Source organism: Rhinolophus hipposideros, assembly GCF_964194185.1.
Source record: "Rhinolophus hipposideros genome assembly, chromosome: 6".
NCBI lineage: Eukaryota > Metazoa > Chordata > Mammalia > Chiroptera > Rhinolophidae > Rhinolophus > Rhinolophus hipposideros.
The window spans coordinates 94,225,296-94,247,616 of NC_138052.1; the positions used below are offsets into that span (position 1 = coordinate 94,225,296).

The 22,321-nt window shown below is 37.0% G+C and overlaps 1 protein-coding gene across 1 annotated transcript in view; it reads left to right on the forward strand.

Moving 5' to 3' along the window:
- The window catches only part of PSMD1 (proteasome 26S subunit, non-ATPase 1), a 92,123-nt gene extending 72,252 nt beyond the window's left edge, over positions 1-19,871 (forward strand). Inside the window, exons 19-25 of the mRNA XM_081051253.1 lie at positions 2,700-2,802; positions 7,596-7,765; positions 10,355-10,447; positions 11,905-11,991; positions 12,512-12,658; positions 18,054-18,209; positions 19,654-19,871. Of these exons, the coding sequence (XP_080907379.1) occupies positions 2,700-2,802; positions 7,596-7,765; positions 10,355-10,447; positions 11,905-11,991; positions 12,512-12,658; positions 18,054-18,200 (747 nt within the window). The 3' untranslated portion in view covers positions 18,201-18,209; positions 19,654-19,871. The remainder of the gene's footprint in view (positions 1-2,699; positions 2,803-7,595; positions 7,766-10,354; positions 10,448-11,904; positions 11,992-12,511; positions 12,659-18,053; positions 18,210-19,653) is intronic.
- The last annotated feature ends 2,450 nt before the right edge of the window (positions 19,872-22,321 follow it).

Below are 22,321 nucleotides of genomic sequence, written 5' to 3' on the forward strand. Positions count from 1 at the left end.
CCTCAAACTGATCCCTCATGTGCAGCTACAGTTCTATGTTCAGAAAAAAATAGAAAAGACGAGACATAACCAGGTACCAACAGAAATGACTCCAAGAAAGTTTACTTACTTCTCCCCATCCTTAACTTTTCTCTCTGACATTTCAGAGTGCCCCCCCCAAAAGTACACGGTATAGAGTTAAAAACATGAAATGTTAAAAATGCATGAGTTGTCTACGGCCATACCACCCTGAACGCGCCCGATCTCGTCTAAAAATGCATGAGTTTGGAGAAGGTAGATTTTAGATGATCATGCAGAACAGAAAACTTTCTCTCATCTGTGGGATTATCATACTATAAAATGGAAAATTAATGTGATTTTCTCCTACAAATTCTACTTGGTCTTATGTGGGGGGCATACTATTCATAACAATGAAATTGAGTCAGAAAATCATGATCCTAGCCATGACTGCAGTTAGTTGTTTGTGATCACAAGAAAGCCAGTCGTTTCACCTATTTTACGTCAGTTTTCACATTTGTAAAATAGAAATGTGAAATACTCCCTCTGGTATAGAGGGAGTATACCAGATGATCTCAAAGTTGACTTCCAAATTTAAGATACTATCCTAACGTACTAAAATAATAATTCTTCACAAAGAATAGTGACAGTTGAGTTACTGCTACATAAGTAATAAAATGTGAAGAAAATTTTTTTAATTATTAAAAACTAGCTTTTTAAAATAGTATACTTAATATTAATTAGATAAGCCCATAGGGAATACAGTCAGTAATACTGTAATAACTATGCATTACGTAGTTATTGTATGTACCAGGTGAGTACTAGACTTATTGGGGAGGGGACAGTCCCTTTATAAATTATGTAAATGTCTAACCACTATGCTGTATACCTGGCACTAATATAAAATAATATTGAATGTCAACTGGAATTGAAAAATAAAATATTAAAACTATGCTAAAAAAATTTAGATAAGCCCATTATATGCATTTGCATTGATTTTTTTTTTTTTAATCCATCTTTCAGTTTCATGAATGTTGGCCTATTGTTTTGGGTGCAATTTTATATTTAAATTCTTCCTTCTAATATACGTACAGTGCTTTGTCCAATGTTTCTTTTTATAAGTTCTTGAACTATTTCATAAATCTTTAGCACATAAAATTTCCATCCTATATAAGGTAACGTAAGTGTTCTTCTAAAATAAGTTCAGAATCAAAGGAATTTGGCCTGTTGAACCAGAATAAAAGCATCAAACCTTTGGATTTTTAAAACTTGATAGAAATTTTGTGATGATCTAATCATGCTGGGGTTTATAGTTAGAAAACGTCAGACCTAGAGAAGTAAGTAGCTTACTAATGCTTATGTGCTGTGTGGTGGCAGAGTTGGTTCATTGTTTTTCCATCACATACTGTTGCTGCCTGTGAATAAAAACGAGAACCATGTTTTAAGGAGTATAATTTTACTGGCAGTATTTAGATTGCAGAGATAATAGGACTGGTAGGATTCTGACTTGGTAAGGTAAGACAAGCCAGGCTTATTGAACTATAAACTGCCTTTTACATATTACATTATATGAATATTATCTCACATAATCCTTACAACAGCCATGTTAGGTAGGTACTATGATCCCTGTAGAGATGAAGAAACAGACCCAGAGAAGCTAAGTAACTTATCCAAACAGCTTATTAGAGCAGAAGTATTTATAAGCCAGGGTTGTCTGATTCTGTATGACTCTGCCCTACATCACAGTGTGGCCCGGCAGACCACGATGAATGAAGAGGGAAGATTCTGAAAGAATATTTAATGAATATAAAGTCATCTCATTAGGAAATTCAAATTCATATTTTTTGCTTTGGGCAGATTTGGGGAGCTCCTGATCATGTGCTTCTTTGACAAGCAGACTTCTTCCTGGGTGCCTACCATTTGAAAAGCACTGGTGGGAAAACAGAAGTGGAAGATGTGGAGGAAGCATAAAATAGTTCCCTGATTGTCATCCATACACTTTTAAAGGAATCACAAATATATTAATAACATGTTCTATAAATATTTTCTAATTGTAAAAGTAATATATATTAATTCTAAAAAATGTAAAAGAGAATAAAGCAAACAAAAATTACCAGTAATCCCATCCTAAGTGAGTCAGCATGTTTCATTTTGGTTTTTTCCTTTTAATAAGAGTAATTATTGTGACATGTCCTCAAAAAATTAATGTGTGTGCATAATGAAAATCTTTATGTGTGAATACACTTAATCCAAAATATACCTCACACAATTTCACTGAAGGGTAGTTTACTTTAAGGTAGACCCAAAGGACCGTGCCTGTTAAGAAATCTGTAAGGTTGATGGTAAGCAGAAAGCTGTAATTCACAGTTCAATAAAAGCTTGACTGTTCCTTTGAACTGTTTAAGCCTGCTGACTAACAGTGGTGCCATATGAACTCGAATTCAACATTCCCTTGAGTCTGAATCATCCACTGTGGCATGAGGATTGAAAACAGAACTGCTGCTCCCACACCAGAAAAGTAACACCATGATTTCAACCATGGAACTGTGTTGCCCTCAACTCTGCTCCATACCCTCTCTTTTGGAATGTTGTGAAATTCAGAATTCAAATTTCATTACCAATTGAGCAAGTTATTTCCTGCTTTAAAATGACACAGCGTATGAATAGAATCAGACTATATAATTCTTTTCTTGTTCCTTCAGGTGAATCAGTTCAGACAGCTGTATTCCAAAGTCATCAATGATAAACACGATGATGTCATGGCCAAGTTTGGCGCTATTCTGGCCCAGGGAATATTGGATGCAGGTAAATGATTTTAAGTCTTCCAGATTTATTTATCTATTTAAACTAAATTTAATGAAATAACTATATGACATAGTGGAAATTGAGTCTGGAGTAAATTATTCCTGGAGAAAATTTAGAGACTCCAGTTTATAAGAATTAGTAGAGTTGTTGAGTGCAGACTGTTAGAGTTTGAATCCCAGTCTCTTTACAGTATACTAGCTATATAACCTGATAAGTTATTTCCCCCTCTATGTGTCTGTTTTTTTGTTTTATGAAGTCTACGTCATAGTGTTGGGAGGATTGAAAATACATGTAAAGCAATTAGAACAGTGCTTACCGTGTTTCCCTGAAAATAAGACCTAGTTGGACCATCAGCTCTAATGCGTCTTTTGGAGCAAACATTAATATAAGAAAGACCCAGTCTTATTTTAATATAAGACTGGGTATAATAATAATATGATATAATATGATTTAATATAAGACCACGTATGGTGTGATGCGATGCGAGATTGGGTCTTATATTAATTTTTGCTCCAAAAGATGCATTAGAGCTGATGGTCCGGCTAGGTCTTATTTTCGGGGAAACATAGTACCTGTTACCTAGTAAAGTGCTCAATGAGTGTTGGCTGGGTTTTTTTTCTTTAATTTTATTAATATATATCAGTTTTAAATGGTTGACATTGGAAATATTTTGAGGAAACATTAGGTTTTAGACAAATTCTAGCAACCAAATCATCCTAAAATAAGATACATGGAATATTTGCCTGATAAATGCTTACATAGCACTCTGCTGTCTGGCTCCTAAATTCACACTCTTCACCTCTACGGTGTGGTTCATTTCAAAAGAGACAGACTGCCCTTCCACAGTAGAATGGTGTGCTTAAGTACCTTGGACTTGGGGTTCATTCGACATGGTCCTTAACTGTTGTTATTGGTGACGTTTCAACAGGGTAGAAGAGAACAAGCATACCTATTTCATTGTACCAGTATGTGATTCCTTTTCTTACTATACCTTAGCCATGTAGAATATAATCTTTTCTATTAATCTTTGCTAATTTGAAAGGTGAAAAATAGTATCTCATGGTTTTCATAGTAGTTCTGTTATTAGATGAACATTTTCTCAAATTTATTAGCCATCTGCATTTCTTTCACTAAAAACACTGTTAGCCATATTTATGGCAGTCATTCTTTGCTTAGTCAACTAGAAATGTGTGTATATTTATAGGGAAGGAGATAAAGAAAATATATATTTTTTTAAGTTTTGTTTTTATTAAATCTCTTTAGGTTTTATACATGCTGAGTGTTTTTTAATCATTATCAAGGTTTTCAGTGTCCTTGTTTTATACTTTTAGATAATCTCCCTTATATGGCTTTTTAAAAATCTCTGTTTCCTTTCTAATTTTTTTTTTCTTTCTCTTTTTCTCCATTAGATTTGCTAGAGATTTCGCTTTTTGTTCGTTTATATTCTGACGCTACTCTCCTTTTTCTAATTTCTTTATTTCTGCTGGGACCTTTTATTTGTTTTTTCTTTTCTTAGGACATTGGTGCACTTTTCTAAGTTTTTGAGGCAAATAATTCTCTTTTAATCCATTTGTCTGTTTTTTGTTTTGTTTTAATTTTCCAAGAGAGTGAGACTGAAATTTTTAGTGTTGGGTACAATTTTTTTTTCCTCTTTTAATTGAAAGACAATTTCTTGCAGCTGTGTATAAATATGGAAAATATGCCATAGATACTTTAGATAAAGTATAAACATTTCAATTCTCGATGCATCTAAACTGCACAGATATGCCATAGTTTCTTCCTCATTCCTTACCACCCTCCAATATTTTTATGTTTCCATTGCTATGGTTTATAACATTTACATTCTCTTGTGAAATCCTAGCTCTCTCAGTTTAGTCTTAGTTGTATCTTGAGATGGATTCAGTGTTCACCACCATTTCTGTTATTGCTGCTGCTTTTTCCTGGGTACTGTACTAAGACTTATCACTTAATTGGCTGGATTTTATCAGTCCGTAGTTTATTCCTAGTTTACATTTGGCTTGAGTCTCTTTGGGTTTTGACAAATGCATGATGAAATACGTCTACCATTACAGTATTATACAGAATAGTTTCACTGACCAAAAAATTCTTTGTTCCACCTTTTCTTCCCTCCCTCTCTCCCCACAATCCCCTGGCAACCACTGATCTTTTTACTGTCTCTATAGCTTTAGTTTTTCCTTTCCCAGAATATTATATAGTTGGAATCATATACTATGTAGCCTTTACAGATTGGCTACTTTTGATAATTAGTTTTAATGTAAGATTTAGGAGTGACATTTTTCTACTCCACAATTTTTTTTTTCCTTCTAGCTGCCACTTTTTGAAGTTTGTGGGTGTAGACTACAACCCTTTACTTGTTGATTTAATAAACTATAGTTTTTTTGCCATTTTTTACTATAATAGAGTTTTTGTTAGAATTAGGGGAAGATAATTCTCTGTTTCAGCTTTAGAAGTTCAGTCTGTTTTCCCCTCCTTCCTTCCTTCTTGCAGCTCCTCTTTCCTTCTACCTCTTTTTTTGCAAGTGTCTATTTGATTTGTCATGGACCAATCAAGTTTGATATTTCTGTTCATTTCTCTATTTATAATGGCTTTTGCGTTTGGTATTCTAGTATTTAGCACATAGAAGTCTGTACTGTCATGTTCACTATTATGAGCATAAAAGCATTCTCTTAACCCCATGTTCCTTTACTATCCTATCCTCCTATAAAACTATGCTAACTACCTTAGAAAAATTTGTAATCCTGCAATCTGTCTCTCAGAAGTTAGTGGTAACAAAAAAATGTGGAGAGGGCAACTTCAGAGGAATGAGCGAAGTTATGGGAACTGACTCAATGATTTGGTCTTTTCAGGGAAAAAAGCTGAAGATTAAGATTTATGACTGAAGTTTGTAAAACTGTGTAAACACTATCAACAGGATAAACTCTCCCTTTTATCGGAAACTCGGACTATTAGAGCAAGAGGCTAGTTTAGTTTCTAAGTTTGAAGAAGATAGGTTTCATTGAAATAAAAGGAAATTTAGCTTCAAAACTTAGATCAAATATCACATTCTTGGCTGTATGGTTCCCACTAGTACCCAGGTTTATAACTATCAGAGTACTTTTATGCCTTATTTTAATTATTTAATTATGTGTCTTCTGTACCAGACTGGAGGCTCCTTGGGATCTTTTTCAGTATTTTGTTCAAAATTATCAACATGTAGTAAGCATTCAGTGAATGTGGGGTTAGAGTAGAGAAGAGTACAAGCAGACAATAAGTGTATGTAACTCATTCCTATTGGAAAAAACAAAATTAAAGTATGCCTGATTTTTTTTTCCAGATAAAATCTTAAATATCTGTAGTGGAGTATTCACAAAATCTAGATTATTTGGTTGGGCAGTAGAACCCTGATTTTTATAAAAACTTTAAATGCTTTTTGGTTTAGTAAAGTTCATACTCACTTCCTGACTCCAAGCAAAACATGAACATGGCCTCTGTTAGATACTGAGATTAGAGAAGTGAAATGTGAGCAACAAGGATCGAGAATTGGAAATCAAATTATGATGGTGGCTAGGCACAGACTGCCCCATTTGTATAGGCTATGTTGTATAAACTAAAAGATCTGCGTGCGTCTCAGAGTTCTGAAGTTTGGCCCTGACACTGTTACCATATAGACCAGAGGCTGCAACACAGCAGCCCCTGGACCAAATCTGACTTAAACATGTGTTTTGTTTTGTCTACCTAGAAAAATTTGCAAACTTTTGTTCAAAATCCAGATTCAAGTGTTCAAGTCTGCTTTGTAAAACAAAATTACCTAGTGACCCTAGACCTACGCTCCTAGTAACATGTCCTCTTTAAATAGGACATGAGCTTTCCAATTTGCTTCAATCCCCATTGTTCCAGCCCAAGTTTTCTCATACGTTTACCTGACTGCTTCCTAAAAGTATTCAAGTTTACAACCCCAAATAGCCTCCAAGAACCTCAGCTTAAAAAGGCCCAATCAAGATCCAGCCGTCTAACTAATACTTGGATCTCAGCTCGTGTTCAAACTGTTTCTCTGCACTTCCTGAAGGGGTAGCCTAGGGGATGTGCCAAGAGGTAGCTGAACAGGTCAGGTTCCAAGCCATATAGCCTCTCAACAGTCCAAATTTCTGATGAACTAGAATTAGCTCTGATTTCATTGTTTTATATTTTGTGCTTTCTCAGAATAATTTCAGTTGTATCAAAGATTGGAGATTAACGTTTTCCTTGTTAGTGGTAGTGCTCTAGTTCAAGTACTCAAGTTCAAGCCCTCATTTTACCAATGGGGAAAAATACTTTTTTTAGAGGTAAAGTGATTTGTCCAGGGTCACAAGGCTAGTTAATGTTGGAGCTGCCTGCAGTTAGACATGACTAAAGCATAAAGAGTAAAACTAAGCAAACAGTGTCTGCCTTTTGCCTCTTGGCTATTTTTTGCAAATATAAAATTTTACTTTTTATTAGTACATTAAAACCCTATGTATAATAATAGACTAATATTTAATTTAACATACAGTTTTGGCATCCTTCAGGCTTATTTTTTGAAAACTGCCTTCCTGTATAGAAAGCAGACCTAGATTTACCCTGAGTCCAGTTAAAATACAGTACTTCCGGTTTTGGAGACTCAAGATTGCTCACTGGCTGACTAATTACAGCAACACCATATTAGATTCTATGAACTGTACTCTTACAATAATCACAAATGTTTCCCTAGTGCAGTACTTAAAAATCCTTATTATTGATTTCCTGGATTCATGTTCATGGTTTCTCTTCTTCTACAGGTGGTCATAATGTCACAATTTCCTTGCAGTCCAGGACTGGGCACACTCATATGCCTTCTGTGGTTGGTGTCCTCGTCTTTACCCAGTTCTGGTTCTGGTTTCCTCTTTCACACTTCCTGTCATTGGCTTATACCCCGACCTGTGTCATTGGCCTTAACAAGGACTTAAAGGTATGTTTGTGAGACCTCCGTTTTATAGTGTATGTTCTTCACCGTAATCTATTCACCACCCACTCATGAAGATTTTCATGAAATTTTAAAGATGAGGTGGCATCTCATCAATAAAGTATTTCCCCTTTAAATTAAGTCATCACCATGTTGAGTGGAATGTGTTGAAATTGTTGAGAATCAAGCCTCCTTACTAACTTTGTAACCTTGGGTAAATCAATTGAGAGGGAATGGTGAGAGAGGGGACAAAACACAAAAATATGGAAAAGTGGGCCAGCCCGGTGGCTCAGGTGGTTGGAGCACCATGCTCCTAATGCGTAGGTCTCTGGTTCGATTCTCACGTGAGCCAGTGAGCTGCGCCCTCTACGGTTAAGATTGTGAACAACAGCTCTCCCTGGAGCTGCGCTGCCGTGAGCAGCCGTGGGCTGCTGTGAGCAGCCGTGGGCTACCATGTGCTGCCATGAGCGGCCAGTGGCCAGTGTGAGTGGCTGACAGCCAGCGTTAGCTGCCGCGGGCTACCATGTGCCGCTGTGAGCGGCTGGCGTGAGCTGCTGTGAGCGGCTGACCGACGACTGGCCGACCGACTGCCTCAGGCGGGGGTGGGGAGCGCAAGGCTCAAAACACCAGCGTGGGCCAGGGAGCTGCATCCTACACAACTAGACTGAGAAACAAAGGCTTGAACGGGAGTGGGCGAGGGGCAGAGGCGGAAGGGGGGGCGGAAATTCAGTGTACCAAAACATTAGGAAATGGGTCATATAACTAAACGATAAACCATTTTAAAATATATATATGTATTATATATATACATATATACATATATGTGTGTATACATATATGTATGTGTATGTGTGTATATATATATATATGAAAAAGCTTTATAGATCACCCTGATGAACTTTATTAACACTAAAAATCTGTGGGAGCTGTGGACAAATTTCATGCAGATAAATAACACTAAAGTTTGCATTCTAGAAACATCATTCTGGTATCAATGGAAATCCATTACAATGGCATTGCAATAATCTGGGCAAGGAAGAAAGAGGACCTAAACGAAATCTTAAAACTAAGGAATGAAGGTTTGAGACAGGGACATGTTTCAGAGTTATTTGGTGCTAGAATATTTGATGGAAGAAGGATTATTACTAAAGGGAAAAATGAGGATGTCCCTTTGGTAGTGGCAGAAAACAAGACCAACAGCAAGGAGCCAGGGAATCTGACAGGAGGAAACTAGTCACTTAAGTCAAGGACTTAAGGTGATACATCCCCTCTCATCACTCCATCCTTTTTTGATGGGGTTTGTGCTTAGGTCTTTCTCAGTTCTGTGGCCCAATGATTCACTCACCTTGCTCTTCCATCTTCTCAGAGGCCTTTCTAACCTTAAGTAACTCCTACATCTGGTCATCACTGTTGTTAAAATGTTCTAAGCTCTCAGAGTGGAAAAATTTTAGGCCGAAAAAAATGGTTGATAAAGATTGAGTATTTCATTAAATTGATTCTTTTCAGTATAGCAGTACAGCAAATTATCCTGTCAGTCTTTCAGTATTAAACTACTCACATGTGAAAATATTGAGCAGTTTTATCTCTCAAAACAAGAATTTTTGGTTTCCCAACCCATAACCCTTTTTTTATTTTATTTTATTGGGGAATATTGGGAAACAGTGTGTTTCTCCAGGGCCCATCAGCTCCAAGTTGTTGTCCTTCAATCTAGTTGTGGAGGGCGCCGCTCAGCTCCAAGTCTAGTTGCCATTTTCAATCTTAGTTACAGGTGGCACAGCCCACCATCCCATGTGGGAATTGAACCAGCAACTTTGTTGTTGAGAGCTCGCACTCTAACCAACTGAGCCATCCGGCCGCCCCCCCAACCCCTAACTTTTGATATTGTGGCTAAACATCCCGTATAATCTTTAGGGACATACTCCTCTGGCACACAATTTTATGACCTCTGTTTCTGTTCTTCACAATGAAAGGGATGGAAAGTCAAGATTTCTTGTACTAGTATATATGATGCTTATTACCACTCTTTACCAATGCAAACTAGGTAAACAGAAAAATTCAGACTGGAGTACTTTAAACCTGGTCAATAAGTGAGGTGAAGCTGACTTTTCTTTCCATTAGGCTCATGTTAGAATCTTGTACAGTATGATTATATGGCATAGAAACTGTATACAAACTTATACAGGTTGTTAGTGTGGTACAAGGAAGGAATGTGGACACTAGTTGTGCAGCCTAGATAATCATGTAACACTTTAAAAGGAGGTACAGTTGATCTGATAAGTACCATGAGTGGGACTTAACCCACTGAAGCAGATGCATGGTCAGTAAAGATGAGATAAAGGGATGTCTGTTCAAAGGCACAGAGCTTCAGGAAAGTATAGGGAACTCCAGGTAGTTCTGCAAAGCTCCACAAAACTAACTCACTGAAAGAAGACAGATGCCTTTAAGGGAGGAATGATAACATAAATTGCATAGCACTGTAATTGAACATTTTGCCTGGATTGAAACTTTGCATTTGTATGTTTGTTATTAGTATATCATACTTAAATCTTGATTTTGATTGTTTTAATGGAGGGGGTAATTCTTTTATGTCTTCAGATGCCGAAAGTTCAGTATAAATCGAACTGTAAACCATCTACATTTGCATATCCTGCCCCTCTGGAAGTACCAAAAGAAAAAGAGAAGGAAAAGGTAGGTTCTTTGTTTCTTTGAGCACTATTTGTACTTAAATATAGGAATTGCTTCGTGTTTCACTTGAGTTTGTTTTACATATTTTTATATTTTAAATTAGACACTTTTAAAGTAATACTTGTTATGGTACAATCTAACATTATACAAAAATGTGAAGTAAGAGCCCTCTTTCTCTCCTGGTCATTCAAGTCCCATGTTGCAGGAATCACAATTTGTGAATCCCTTCAAATGTTTTCTCTGCACCTATCAATACTTTTTATACCACAAATAGAATTATTCTCTACATACTATTCTGCATCTTATTGTTTTCATTTAAATAATTTGTCTTTAAATCTTTCAGTGTATATGGATCTTGTTTTTTTCCAAAGCTGCAAGGCAGTCCCTTTACGTATATATCATTTTTCTTACCAGTTCCTTATCTGACAGATATTTAAAGTTATTTCTGATTTGTCACTGTTACAAATGAAACTTGAATTAGAGTCTTTATACACATGTATTTGTGCACTAGTACAAATATATCTATAGGTTAGTATCTTAGATGTGGAATTGCTTGATCAAAAGCAATGCACATTATTTCTTTTCATAGGTATTAACTAAATTTCCCTTCAAAATGGATATAACCCATTTATACTCCTACCAACAGTGTGTGAGGACACTCATTGATATGTGTTAAATCAGACTATGGTGGATTAGAGAGCTGAATTTATCCCTAAAGTTTTTTTAGTAAAATTACCTTTCATGATACCTTATATTTAGGAAAGTGGTTCTTTTTCTCAAGATAATGTTGCATATTAGCCAGTTGTTGATTATTTGCTGTAAATTTGTGTGTAAGTAGGGATAATTGTATAATTGACCTAATTTGAGGGTGATGGGTAATGAATATCCTTTGATGACAACATCTTGTTTCATCAGCTGTGTTTCACACTCTCCCCTTTTGGGTCTGAAACAAAGTCAGTTTATACCAATACTGCTCAGCTTTTCAGAGTCCCGGTTTCATCTTTGGTTTCAATGAAGCCCATCAAGGAGGATAATTCCAGACTAATCATTCACCCACTGTGTATTTCCTGGGCATCTAGTCCAGTGAGAGTATCTTTACGACCAGGTGTAGAAAAAAATTTTTATGTTTTCTAGTGTTTTCCCTGTAAAATATAAAAGGGTACAGCACCCAGCTCTCCATCTCAGAAGCTCATGATAGCAAACCACATCCAACGTAAGCTTCAGGTAAAAAAATAAATAAAAAATAAGAGTTATATTGGACACAAGCTTCACCTGATGACCATAGTAATTATATGAATAAATGTCCTTCTTGCTTTTCCATTTATTCCTCGATTACTTTGTTTTTTATGATACTTACTTCCAGGAAATAGAATAGTAATGTGGGACTGAGTTCTCTTTGGGCTAGTACATTTTTATATAGATGAGGGATTACAATGATTTACACTGTTCATTTCCTTTAGGTTTCCACAGCTGTGTTATCTATTACTGCCAAGGCGAAAAAGAAAGAAAAAGAAAAAGAAAAGAAAGAGGAGGAAAAAATGGAAGTGGTGGGTATAACTTGGTGGTTATGTGGGTTGATTTATCTATCTCTGTCATGGTCTACATTCTTCCTTAGCTGAACATTATTATACCTTGCTCTTGGCTCCCTTTAAATAATTATTCTGTTCCAATCATAGAGACTCATCACATTTTAATTGGAAGAGACTTAAGAAATTATATTCATTCAGGGGAAGAAAAGAACATTTCATCGTACAAATCAGGAAAGAGTTCTTGGAGGAAATGACAACTGAAATGGGTCATTTGCTTTAATAGATCCCTTTTTCCCTGATCTCTGCTGGTGTGAAAACCTTCTCTTCCTATTAAACCAAGTTAAATATCCATTCTCACCCCCAAGCAGAGTAATACTCTCCCTCCTCTGATTCTCATATTACTTTAATTGTCCCTCCATTGTATCTAATCCTAAGTACCTTTTCTACCTAATAGTTGCTCGGTAAACTTATCAAACATTATTCAGTGATGTGGAATAGAAGTGAACATTTTTTGGGCAATTTTTTAAATATTTTCTAGGATGAGGCAGAGAAAAAGGAAGAAAAAGAGAAGAAAAAAGAACCTGAGCCAAACTTCCAGTTATTGGATAACCCAGCCCGAGTTATGCCTGCCCAGCTTAAGGTTCTGACCATGCCAGAGACCTGTAGATACCAGCCTTTCAAACCAGTAAGTGACCTATGGCCCTTACCTATATACCCAAGGGATATTAACCCCGTAGAACAATGGAATATTGGTAGAAAAGGATAAATCTCCAAAGCATTGGAGAAAGCTCTTTCATACTAATAAATCTCTTAGCAAAAGAGAGAACATTTCCTTCCATTCCATATAGATATGGGGGAGCTTCTCTTTTCTTTATGTAGTGCTTCAAATATCCTTCATCTGCCAGAGGCTTATGCCATAGAAGTTCATAATACAGCATAGTTATGACATAGAGAAATAGGAAAACAGAGAAAATCAAGAAAGCCAAAAGTTAGTTCCTTAAAAAATTAACAAAATTGACAAACTTTTACCTAGATTGAGCAAGAACAAAGGAGAGAAGATAGAGTCAGGACGGGATGAATAGGTGGAGCACAGGATTTTTAGGGAAGTGAAACTACTCTTTATGATACTATAATAATAGATAAAGTCATTATACATTTGTCCAAACTCATAGAATATATAGCACCAAGAGTAAACCATAATGTAAACTATGGACTTCGAGTGATAATGCTGTGTCAATGTAGGTTCATCGATTATAGCAAATAAGTGCACACTCTGATAGGGGGTGCTATACATGAGTGGGGCCAGGGCTAGATGGGAAATCTCTATACTTTCCACTCCGTTTTGCTGTGAATCTAAAATGGCTCTAAAAAATAAAGTCTATTTATTAAAAGAAATGAAAGATTTAAAAAATTGTATTAGTCTTAGATTGCTGGCAAATTCATTTCTCCATGCTTTTATTTCTTCATCTATAAAATGAGTTAATGATAATCATTGTTATTATTATATCTATATCTTTATTATAGATACTGTCTTTATCAGGCTTATAAAGATAAAATTAGTAATTCATACAAGCATCTAGAGCCATGTCTGGCACACAACATACAATAAATGTTGGTCATTGTTATAGTTATTCTTACTATATATGGCAAATAAATACGAGTAAGCCTTTCTGTTTAATCAAAAAGGGGGGGACTTAAATTATTAAAATCAGGAAGCAAAGAGGGTCATTACTACCAACCTTACAGAAATAAAAAGGATTATAAGAGAACACTATGAATTACTGTATGTCAACAAATTAAGTAATTTAGATGAAATGGACAAATTCCTGGAAAAAACACAAACTACTATAACTAACTCGAAGAAATAGAAAATCTGAATAGACCTATAGTAAGTAAAGAGATTGAATTAATAATCAGAAAACTACCCAAAAAGCCCAGAACCAGATGATTTCACTGGTTAATTCTTTAAAACATTTTTAAAAAATTAATACCAATCCTTTGCAAACTTCTGAAAAATGGAAGAGGAGGGAACACTGCCTGATTCATTCTGTGAGGCCAGTATTACCCTGATAGTAAAACCAGACAAAGACCTACAAGAAAAGAAAACTACAGACCAATAATCAATGTTCATGGATTGGAAGACTTAATATTATTACGATAGCAGTACTCTCCAGTTTGATCTACAGATTCAACACAATCCTTATCAAAATCCCAGCTGACTTTACAGAAATTGGCAGGCTGATCTTCAAATTCATATGGAAATGCCGGGTACCCAGAATAACCAAAACAGTCTTAAAAAAGAATAAAATTGGAAGAATCACACTTCCCAATTTCAAAACTTACTACAGAGCTACAATAATCAAGACTGTGTGGTATTGGGATAAGTTTACACATATAGATCAGTGGAATTAAGTTGAGAGTCCAGAAATAAACCCATACATTTATAGTCAGTTGATTTTTGACAAGGATGCTAAGACCATTCAATGAGGAAAGAATAAGTCTTTTCAAGAAATAGTACTGGATATTCACCTGCAAGAGAATTAAGTTGAACCCCTACCTCATATCATTTATAAAAATTAACTGAAGGGCAGCCGGATGGCTCAGTTGGTTAGAGCATGAGCTCTGAACAACAGGGTTGTGGGTTCGATTCCCACCTGGGCCAGTGTGCTGCACCCTCCACAACTAGAGTAAAGACAAAGAGCTGCCGCCAAGCTTCCGGAGGGGCAGCTGGATGGCTCAGTTGGTTAGAGCGTGAGCTCTCAACAAGTTTGCTGGTTCAATTCCTGCATGGGATGGTGGACTGCACCCCCTGCAACTAAAAATTGAAAACAGCAACTAGACTTGGAGCTGAGCTGCGCCCTTCACAACTAGATTGAAGGAAAACGACTTGGAGCTGGTGGGTCCTGGAGAAATACACTGTTCCTCAATATTCTCCAATAAAATTAAAAAAAAAAATTAACTGAAAATGATCAAAGACTTAAATATAAGAACTAAAACTATAAAATCCATAGATGAAAACATACATGTAAATTTTTATGACCTTGGATTAGGTGATGTTTTCTTATATATGACATCTAAGGCACAAGCAACCAAAAAAACAATAAATTCGACTTTATTTAAAAAAAAAAACTTTTGTGTTGCAAAAGACACATACTAGCAAGAAAGTTAAAAAGATAATCCACAGAATAGGAGAAAATATTTTCAAATCATATATCTGATAAGAGACTTGTATCCTGAATACATTTAAAAATCTCTTCCAACTCAACAATAAGAAGACAACCTATTTTTAAAATGGACAACGAATTTTAATAGACATTTCTCCAAAGAATGAATATATACAAGTAGCCAGTAATCCATAAAAAGATGTGCCACATCAGTAGTCAGTAGGGAAATGTAAATCAAAACCACAAGGAGATACCACATCATACCCACTAGAATGGTTATAATAAAAAAGAAGGGCAATAGATTTGTAGGTTAAAGTTAGCAAGTATGTGGAGAAATTGGAATCTTCATAAAGCACTGGTGGGAATATAAACTATTTCAGATTCTGTGGAAGCCAGTTGGCAATTCTTCAAAAAGTTAAATGTAGACTTACCATATAACCCAGCAGTTCCACTCCCAAGAGAATGAAAACTGTGTCCACACAAATACATGCACACTAACGTTCATACCAGCTTTCTAAATAATAGCCAAAAAGTAGAAATAACTCAAAAGTCCATCAAGAAGTGAATGGATAAACAAGATGTGATATAAGCCAGACACAAAAGTCCACATATTGCATGATTCCATTTACATGAAATGTCCAGGAAAAGGCACATCCGTAGAAACAGAAGTTACATTAGTGGTTTCCAGGGGCTGGGAGTAGGGAGAAATAGAGAGTGACTACTAATGGTACAGGGTTTCTTTTAGATTAATGAATGTGTTCTTGAATTAGATAGTGGAAGTGGTTGACAGCTTTGTGAATATAGTAAAAACTACTGAATTGTATACTTTAAAAGAATTTGTTATGTGAATTATATCTCAAAGAAAGAAAAGGAAAAGACAAGACTGCCTCTGTGTATATACAACGAAGAAAGAGGTGCCCTCTCACTCACTCCCATACCTTCAATGGCAGGGTCTTGAGACCCTTCCTCAGACACTGCATTTGAAAAAGGCAACCAGTTTTGAAAATGGATAGCATTCCTACTGTGCTTCCTGTACATCTTAAAAGATGTCTTAGAGTGTGGAGTGCTTGGCAACAGGAAAGGTTCTATTGCCTGTGTCTTCAGTTGTCACTAGCCTTCTCGGAAAACAATGTCATATATGCGTATCTTATCCTCTGTTTAGAGAATATGAACTTTTTCACTAACATGTAAAGCATTAATAAGCCTAAACCATGCAGCTATAAAAAGCTCTTTCCATATGTTGATTATATTGTAGGACTTGAGTTGGATTATTTCATTCCATTTACACATGATATTGTAGTTATAATCTGGAGCCATGTGTTTCCAAAAAGTAAGAACTCCTTTTGTAAACATGGGTAATTTCTTCTATTTAGTAGAAACCAAATTTGCATTTGGTCCTTTACAAGATTCGAGTAAACTTCTAGGCCATGGAGGATTAGGACAGTGGCCATGTACTCTGATTGTTGTTGGGTGAATGTTGGTAGTAAAGGCAGGGTCCATTCATAAAATGGCCCCACTTCAAGAAGAGCAAACTTTTTAAGGAAAAGAGTTCTAGAGTAATGAGTACAGAAATGTGGCTGTTGAGAGAAGGGAAATCGTTTAGAAATTCATGAAGGTGCACCAGTTTTATAGCGTGGCAGGGCAGAGTTCTGATGCATAAAAAATCAGATTAGATTGAACTGCAGAGATGCTTACACATATGTAAATCATTTAACTAATGTTCTTGTGCTTCTTTTCCTTCCCAGTAATGTGCTTTGGTAGAAATACATTTTTTCCAGATGTGCCCTGCCACTGTTGACTGATTTAATTACAGAGAGCAGCTTTCCATTTCCTTTGACACAGGCAAGCAAACAGAATAAGATTAGCACACCAGAGATGGGTGAACAGTTTGCTGTTTGAATTTACCTTCTTCTAATAAGTTTGGGAGAGGGCTTAATAGAATTGCTATTTCTTCATTGTCTTTCATCACAAGGATTTGTAGATTAAAGTGGAAGACAGGTATCTGTTGTATTTATGTTATTCTGTCATTCTGAAATTGCTGGAGAAAAATTGGCTTTTCATTTGTAGATTGTCTTTTTTAATTAAAGTTTATTGGGGTGTCAGTTGTTAGTAAAATTACATAGATTTTAGGTGTACAATTCTATATTACATCATCTATAAATCCCATTGTGTGTTCACCACCCAGAGTCAGTTCTCCTTCCATCACCATATATTTGTTTGTAGATTGTCTTTTGTGTCAAAAATGATGGTTTTCTCACAAATAATAAGGTGTCTATTAGACTAGTGTACTTCTCAAACTTCAGTGTGCTCACAAGTCACCTGGATGGAGATCTTGTTAAAATGCAGATTCTGTAGATCTAAGGTAGGGCCAAGTTTTCTGCATTCTAACAAGCTCCCAGGTGATAATGATGTTATTGAGTAGCAAGGTGCGGTACTAGAATGTGGTATTAGAATACCATATTTGGACAGTAAACATTCTCCTTGCACTCAGACTGAGGCTAGTACTGGGAAATACTCTTCTTAAATGGGATGTGTCATCCAGACAGAGCGCCTGGGTTAAGCTTGCAGATACTCCTTATAGATTACAGTTTTCTCTGTCCCGTGTAGTACACACGGCCATTGCTTTCCTCATTCAGGCCTCAGACAACCTGAAGGAATAGAACAGGAAGATCTCAGCCCCTTCTTCCAGTTGAACAGTCTGGTTAAGTCACCAGTGTAGCATCACACAAGCATGAATGCCCAGGTTTCCTGGCTCGCACTTAGTAAAGTGTAGTTTTAGCCCAGTTCTTTGCCTCCAAAACATTCAGGTGGTCTTGAAGTACCATTTACTCATTTAACAAATTCACTCTGGATTCTGGAGCAGTCTGGAATGTGAGTGCAGCTTGTGCCTTTTTATTCCCTGCTCTGTGTTGACAGCTGTCCATTGGAGGCATCATCATTCTGAAGGATACCAGTGAAGACATGGAAGAGCTCGTGGAACCTGTGGCAGCCCATGGCCCGAAAATCGAGGAAGAAGAACAAGAGCCAGAACCCCCAGAACCGTTTGAGTACATTGATGATTAAGGCCCAGAGGTGTGTGTGCAAACATTTTACACGGTGGTTTTGTGCAAGCGCATTGTCCCACTTCTTCCCTTTCTTCTGTGCTTAATCCCTCTTTACCTACACAATATAAAACTTCCCCCCTTTTTGACCTCTTCTTCCAACTCCTTTTCTTTCTTCATTGGCTCACTACCTATAGTGTACGAACAGTGCAATTCAAAGCGGCTGCTCTGCAGAGTGTTTCCGTAGATCCATGAGGAAGGAGAGAGCTTGCTTCAGAATATGAATTTGCTCAATACTTCTTTTACTGAGAAAGTCTCAAAAGAAGTCGGCTGAACTGCCAATAGTTGGCTCAACAATGGAGTTGATTTACATTTTGATGTAAGCTCCTAGTTGTGGGTCAGCTACAGTTTGTGGGCCAGCACTGGTCCGTAGATTACAGTTTGAGAAGCAGAGGTCTGTACTTCTCACTGATTCTTCTCTCTCTCCCTTTTCTTTGCCAGTACGTTTGGCACTAAAAGCCACAACATTTATTTAGTCAGTGAAGCTATTGAACATCTAATGTATTTTGGGGTCAGTTAGACTATAACACAAAGCTTTATCCAGTTGAAAAAGATTATTATTATGCTACTATTCTAACAATGTTGAAAGGGGGTCTTTAAATGCAAAAGATTGGAATAATCTAATTTCATGAAATTCTCATTCTTATTTCCCCCATTTTTTTTGAACAGCCATCACATATTTGAAGATGCATGTAAAATGTGTAATCAAGATTGTCTAATTCCACCATAATATAAATAACATTGTCAGACAAATATGAACTTATTCAACTCTCAAGAAAATAAGAACAGTACCGTTTATTACATTATGACAAAAGAAAATACATGTCAGGTTGCAAATGTCGGGTTCCAAATCTAGCACTATGGGTATTATACACTGACTAGCAATTAATGAAAGCTTTTACAGAAATGTCAGGTATGTATTATGGCAGAAACTCTGCCGTTAGTAGGAAAATACTATATTCAAGCCTCTAAGAGACAGTTTGAACCTTGGAGAGGGAGATTTATACTACCTTCACTGCTGTCTAGACTTGCCCTTGAACATTCTCTTTCAGCCCTTGATGGTTTCCTAAGCTTTATCCAGACAGCACCCAGCGGTCAGTATTCCTACCATGAGCACTACCCTGCAGAGCTGCCTCACGTCAGCCAGTCAGCCTTTCACAGCACCCTCCTGAAAACCCCCAATGAGGTCTTTAAAGGTGGCTTAGAAGTTTTCAGAAGGCAATTGGATCCGTGTTGGTTTTCAAAAGGATAAAATATTCAGAACAACAGAAGTTTGAAAACTGTAATGTAGGCACAAACTGGCATATTAGGACGTATAGGCAGGGTTAGGGGCTACTTTTAGACTTCAACAGCTAGTAGTCTAAAAGATAACATAAAACTGTTTTGAAAATAAAGAGTGACCCTATCTTCCCCAGGGCCTCATCGCCCAGCTGAAGAAGACTGCCCAGGCTCCTTGGAAATGCCTGGGAGGAAGCTCGCGCTGACACCTGCTCGTCACTGCATGTATCGCTGCCTTTGCGCTGGCCTGAAGAACCCTGTCCTCACGTCTGGTTGGAGAGAAGATGTATGACTCTTGGTGCGCTCTTTCACAGAACCTGGTTTTCAAATAAATATACTGAAATCTCCAGAGGGACAAGAACTTTTTGTTGGTTTATTTTTCAGCCTGGATTTTAAATAAATGGATCTGGTACCCTTTCCCCCCACCATGAAATGCCTAAAACCCAAAGAGCTAAATTCTTGCTTGCTATGATGAGTGGGCAGTACTTTCACATTGATGATAAAGTTAAACTGTTTTATAGATTATTTGAAAAATAATGGAAAAAAATTAAGAAAAGACAAAAAAAAAATAGCCCTAGTTCATCACTCCAAGAATTCTCAATTTTCTTAATGGTATCAAGCATGTGGGATGCCGTTACTTATTGAAGAAGTCCCTCCCTTTAATGATCCGAGGGAAATGGAGTCTGTTCAGTTAGTTCAGCATTTTTAAAATAAGTTTGCTTATTGTTTCCTGCTTTTGACCTTGTTAAGGACAACAGATATAAATTATTTAGTTTTATTTCGCCACAGAACCTGATAATGTACTTTTTATTTCCTTTCTCTTTTTCTTCCTTTTTTTATAGTATTTTTTTATTGAGGTATAATTTAAATGTAGTAAAATGCAGAAATTTGAAGTTATACAATTTGATGAGTTTTGACAACTACAAGTTTGATTTCTATATTGGATGCTAGGCTTTTGAAATAAGGAGGCTGGGTCATTATTCTGGCAACTACCCCTTCTTGCATTCTTGACACATGAAATGGGTCTCTCTGATTTACTAGGATGTGGCAATAAGAGCTAGATTTAGGGATTTGTGGGGTTTCTGTGTCTTCAGTCATGTAACATAAAAGTAGATAGTTTCTAACATACGTGAATGGTGGCTCCAACCTTGACTGTTTCACTTCATAATTTAGGATATAGCATTCTGAGTCTGGGAGAAAGAAAACCAAAACCTATTCTTAGAAGAAAACAAACTCCTGGATAGATCAGCCTTAATGCTTGCATCTACCACAGCTTTGTTGTTAGGTCCAGGTCTAAAGGTTACTGATCCCAAAGGATGGCTCCACTCATTGGTTAATTTCATTGCATCCCCTCCTTTGTAAATTCCTTGTTTCCTCAATATCAGATGATTCTATAAAAGAGATTATCTCATTTCCTAGACTCTCATTAGCTATGTCCTTCCTGTTCAAGCTCTTAGCATTGCTTGCGTTTCAGACAGAGTTATCTCTAACATTTCCCTTAATATATGAAATGTTTAAAAAACAGAAGTCTCTCAATGATGTCACTGTCCAAAATTGAGTAGTCTGAGAGAGATGGCACATTCACTGGCCTGGGGCCAAAGTTACTAAATTCCTTCCAAAATCATAGACTGAACTTCAGGGAGGACTCAGCACTCGTTCCTGGTAGGCAGTGCAACTTAAAGTTTATATCTTGGTCTTAAATCTTGAGGTTCTAGCTTTAAACAACACAAGCTATAAAATAAAATGCCACTTAGATCAAATATGATGAGACTTTACCTATTTTTCTGATGTTTGTTTTTTTTTCTAGGAGATTTCCTAGGATATGCATAGCACTGAGAGATAACCAGGGAGCACAGAAATCAGTAGAACAGAGTGAACTAAAGTCATGTATAAAGAAAGGTTAGGAGCTAGAATTGATACATTCCGTAGAAGAACAGAGGGAGAATGACAGCAGTTACTTCCAGATGATGTCATTTTGGGATGCACACGGAAGGAAATTGATTGATTTCTTGGACTGGGCTTAATCCTGGAATCCAGTCTTTCTCCGGCCCATCTGCAGATAAGTAACCGCTGCTGTGCCTGTAAAAGGCACTCTTTCCTTCACATCCATGGCAAGGCTTTCCTCCTGTCTCTGACCTCCCCTTCATTTAACAGAGGGAATAAATATTTATCTTTATTTGAACGTTTCTTTGTGGAGGGATCGTTGGCCTCTTTGGCAGGTCCCACTCCCACTGACTGCTTTTTAACTCTCGCCTCAGAATTTGGTCTTTAGTTGTATCAGTCTGCCCACTCTGCAAGCAGTTTCATCCAGCCCACACCTGCAGTCTTGGTGCTGATGATTCCCAATCCGTATCCTTCCCATACCTTTCCCCTGAGCTCCTGCCATGCACATCGAGCCATTTGCACTGCCTCATGGGTTCTCATAAGTATATCCAAAGCACATCCAGCCTCTTCTACTTTCCCTCCTTGGGACTAATGATACCTGCTCCATCAGGTGGTCACACCGGAAACCCAGGCTTTCCCCTGGACTCAACGTTTAGCCTCTCAAATGCCTCGCCGCTTCATCGTCCACCTTCCCCCACTGTTCACTGCCCCTAGTTCAATCACTTAATTGTCCTGCCTCTAGACTTGGCCCACTTTAATCCACTCGCCAAAATTGATCTTTTAAAACTGCAAATCCTATTAGTCTCCTTAAAATCTCCCAGTGGTTCTTTGTTGAATAATGCCCAAAAACTTTAATACGTGTACAAAGCTCTTCCAAGGCTTTAGCTGCTGCTCACCTCTAGCTTCCCGTCTCTTCATCTG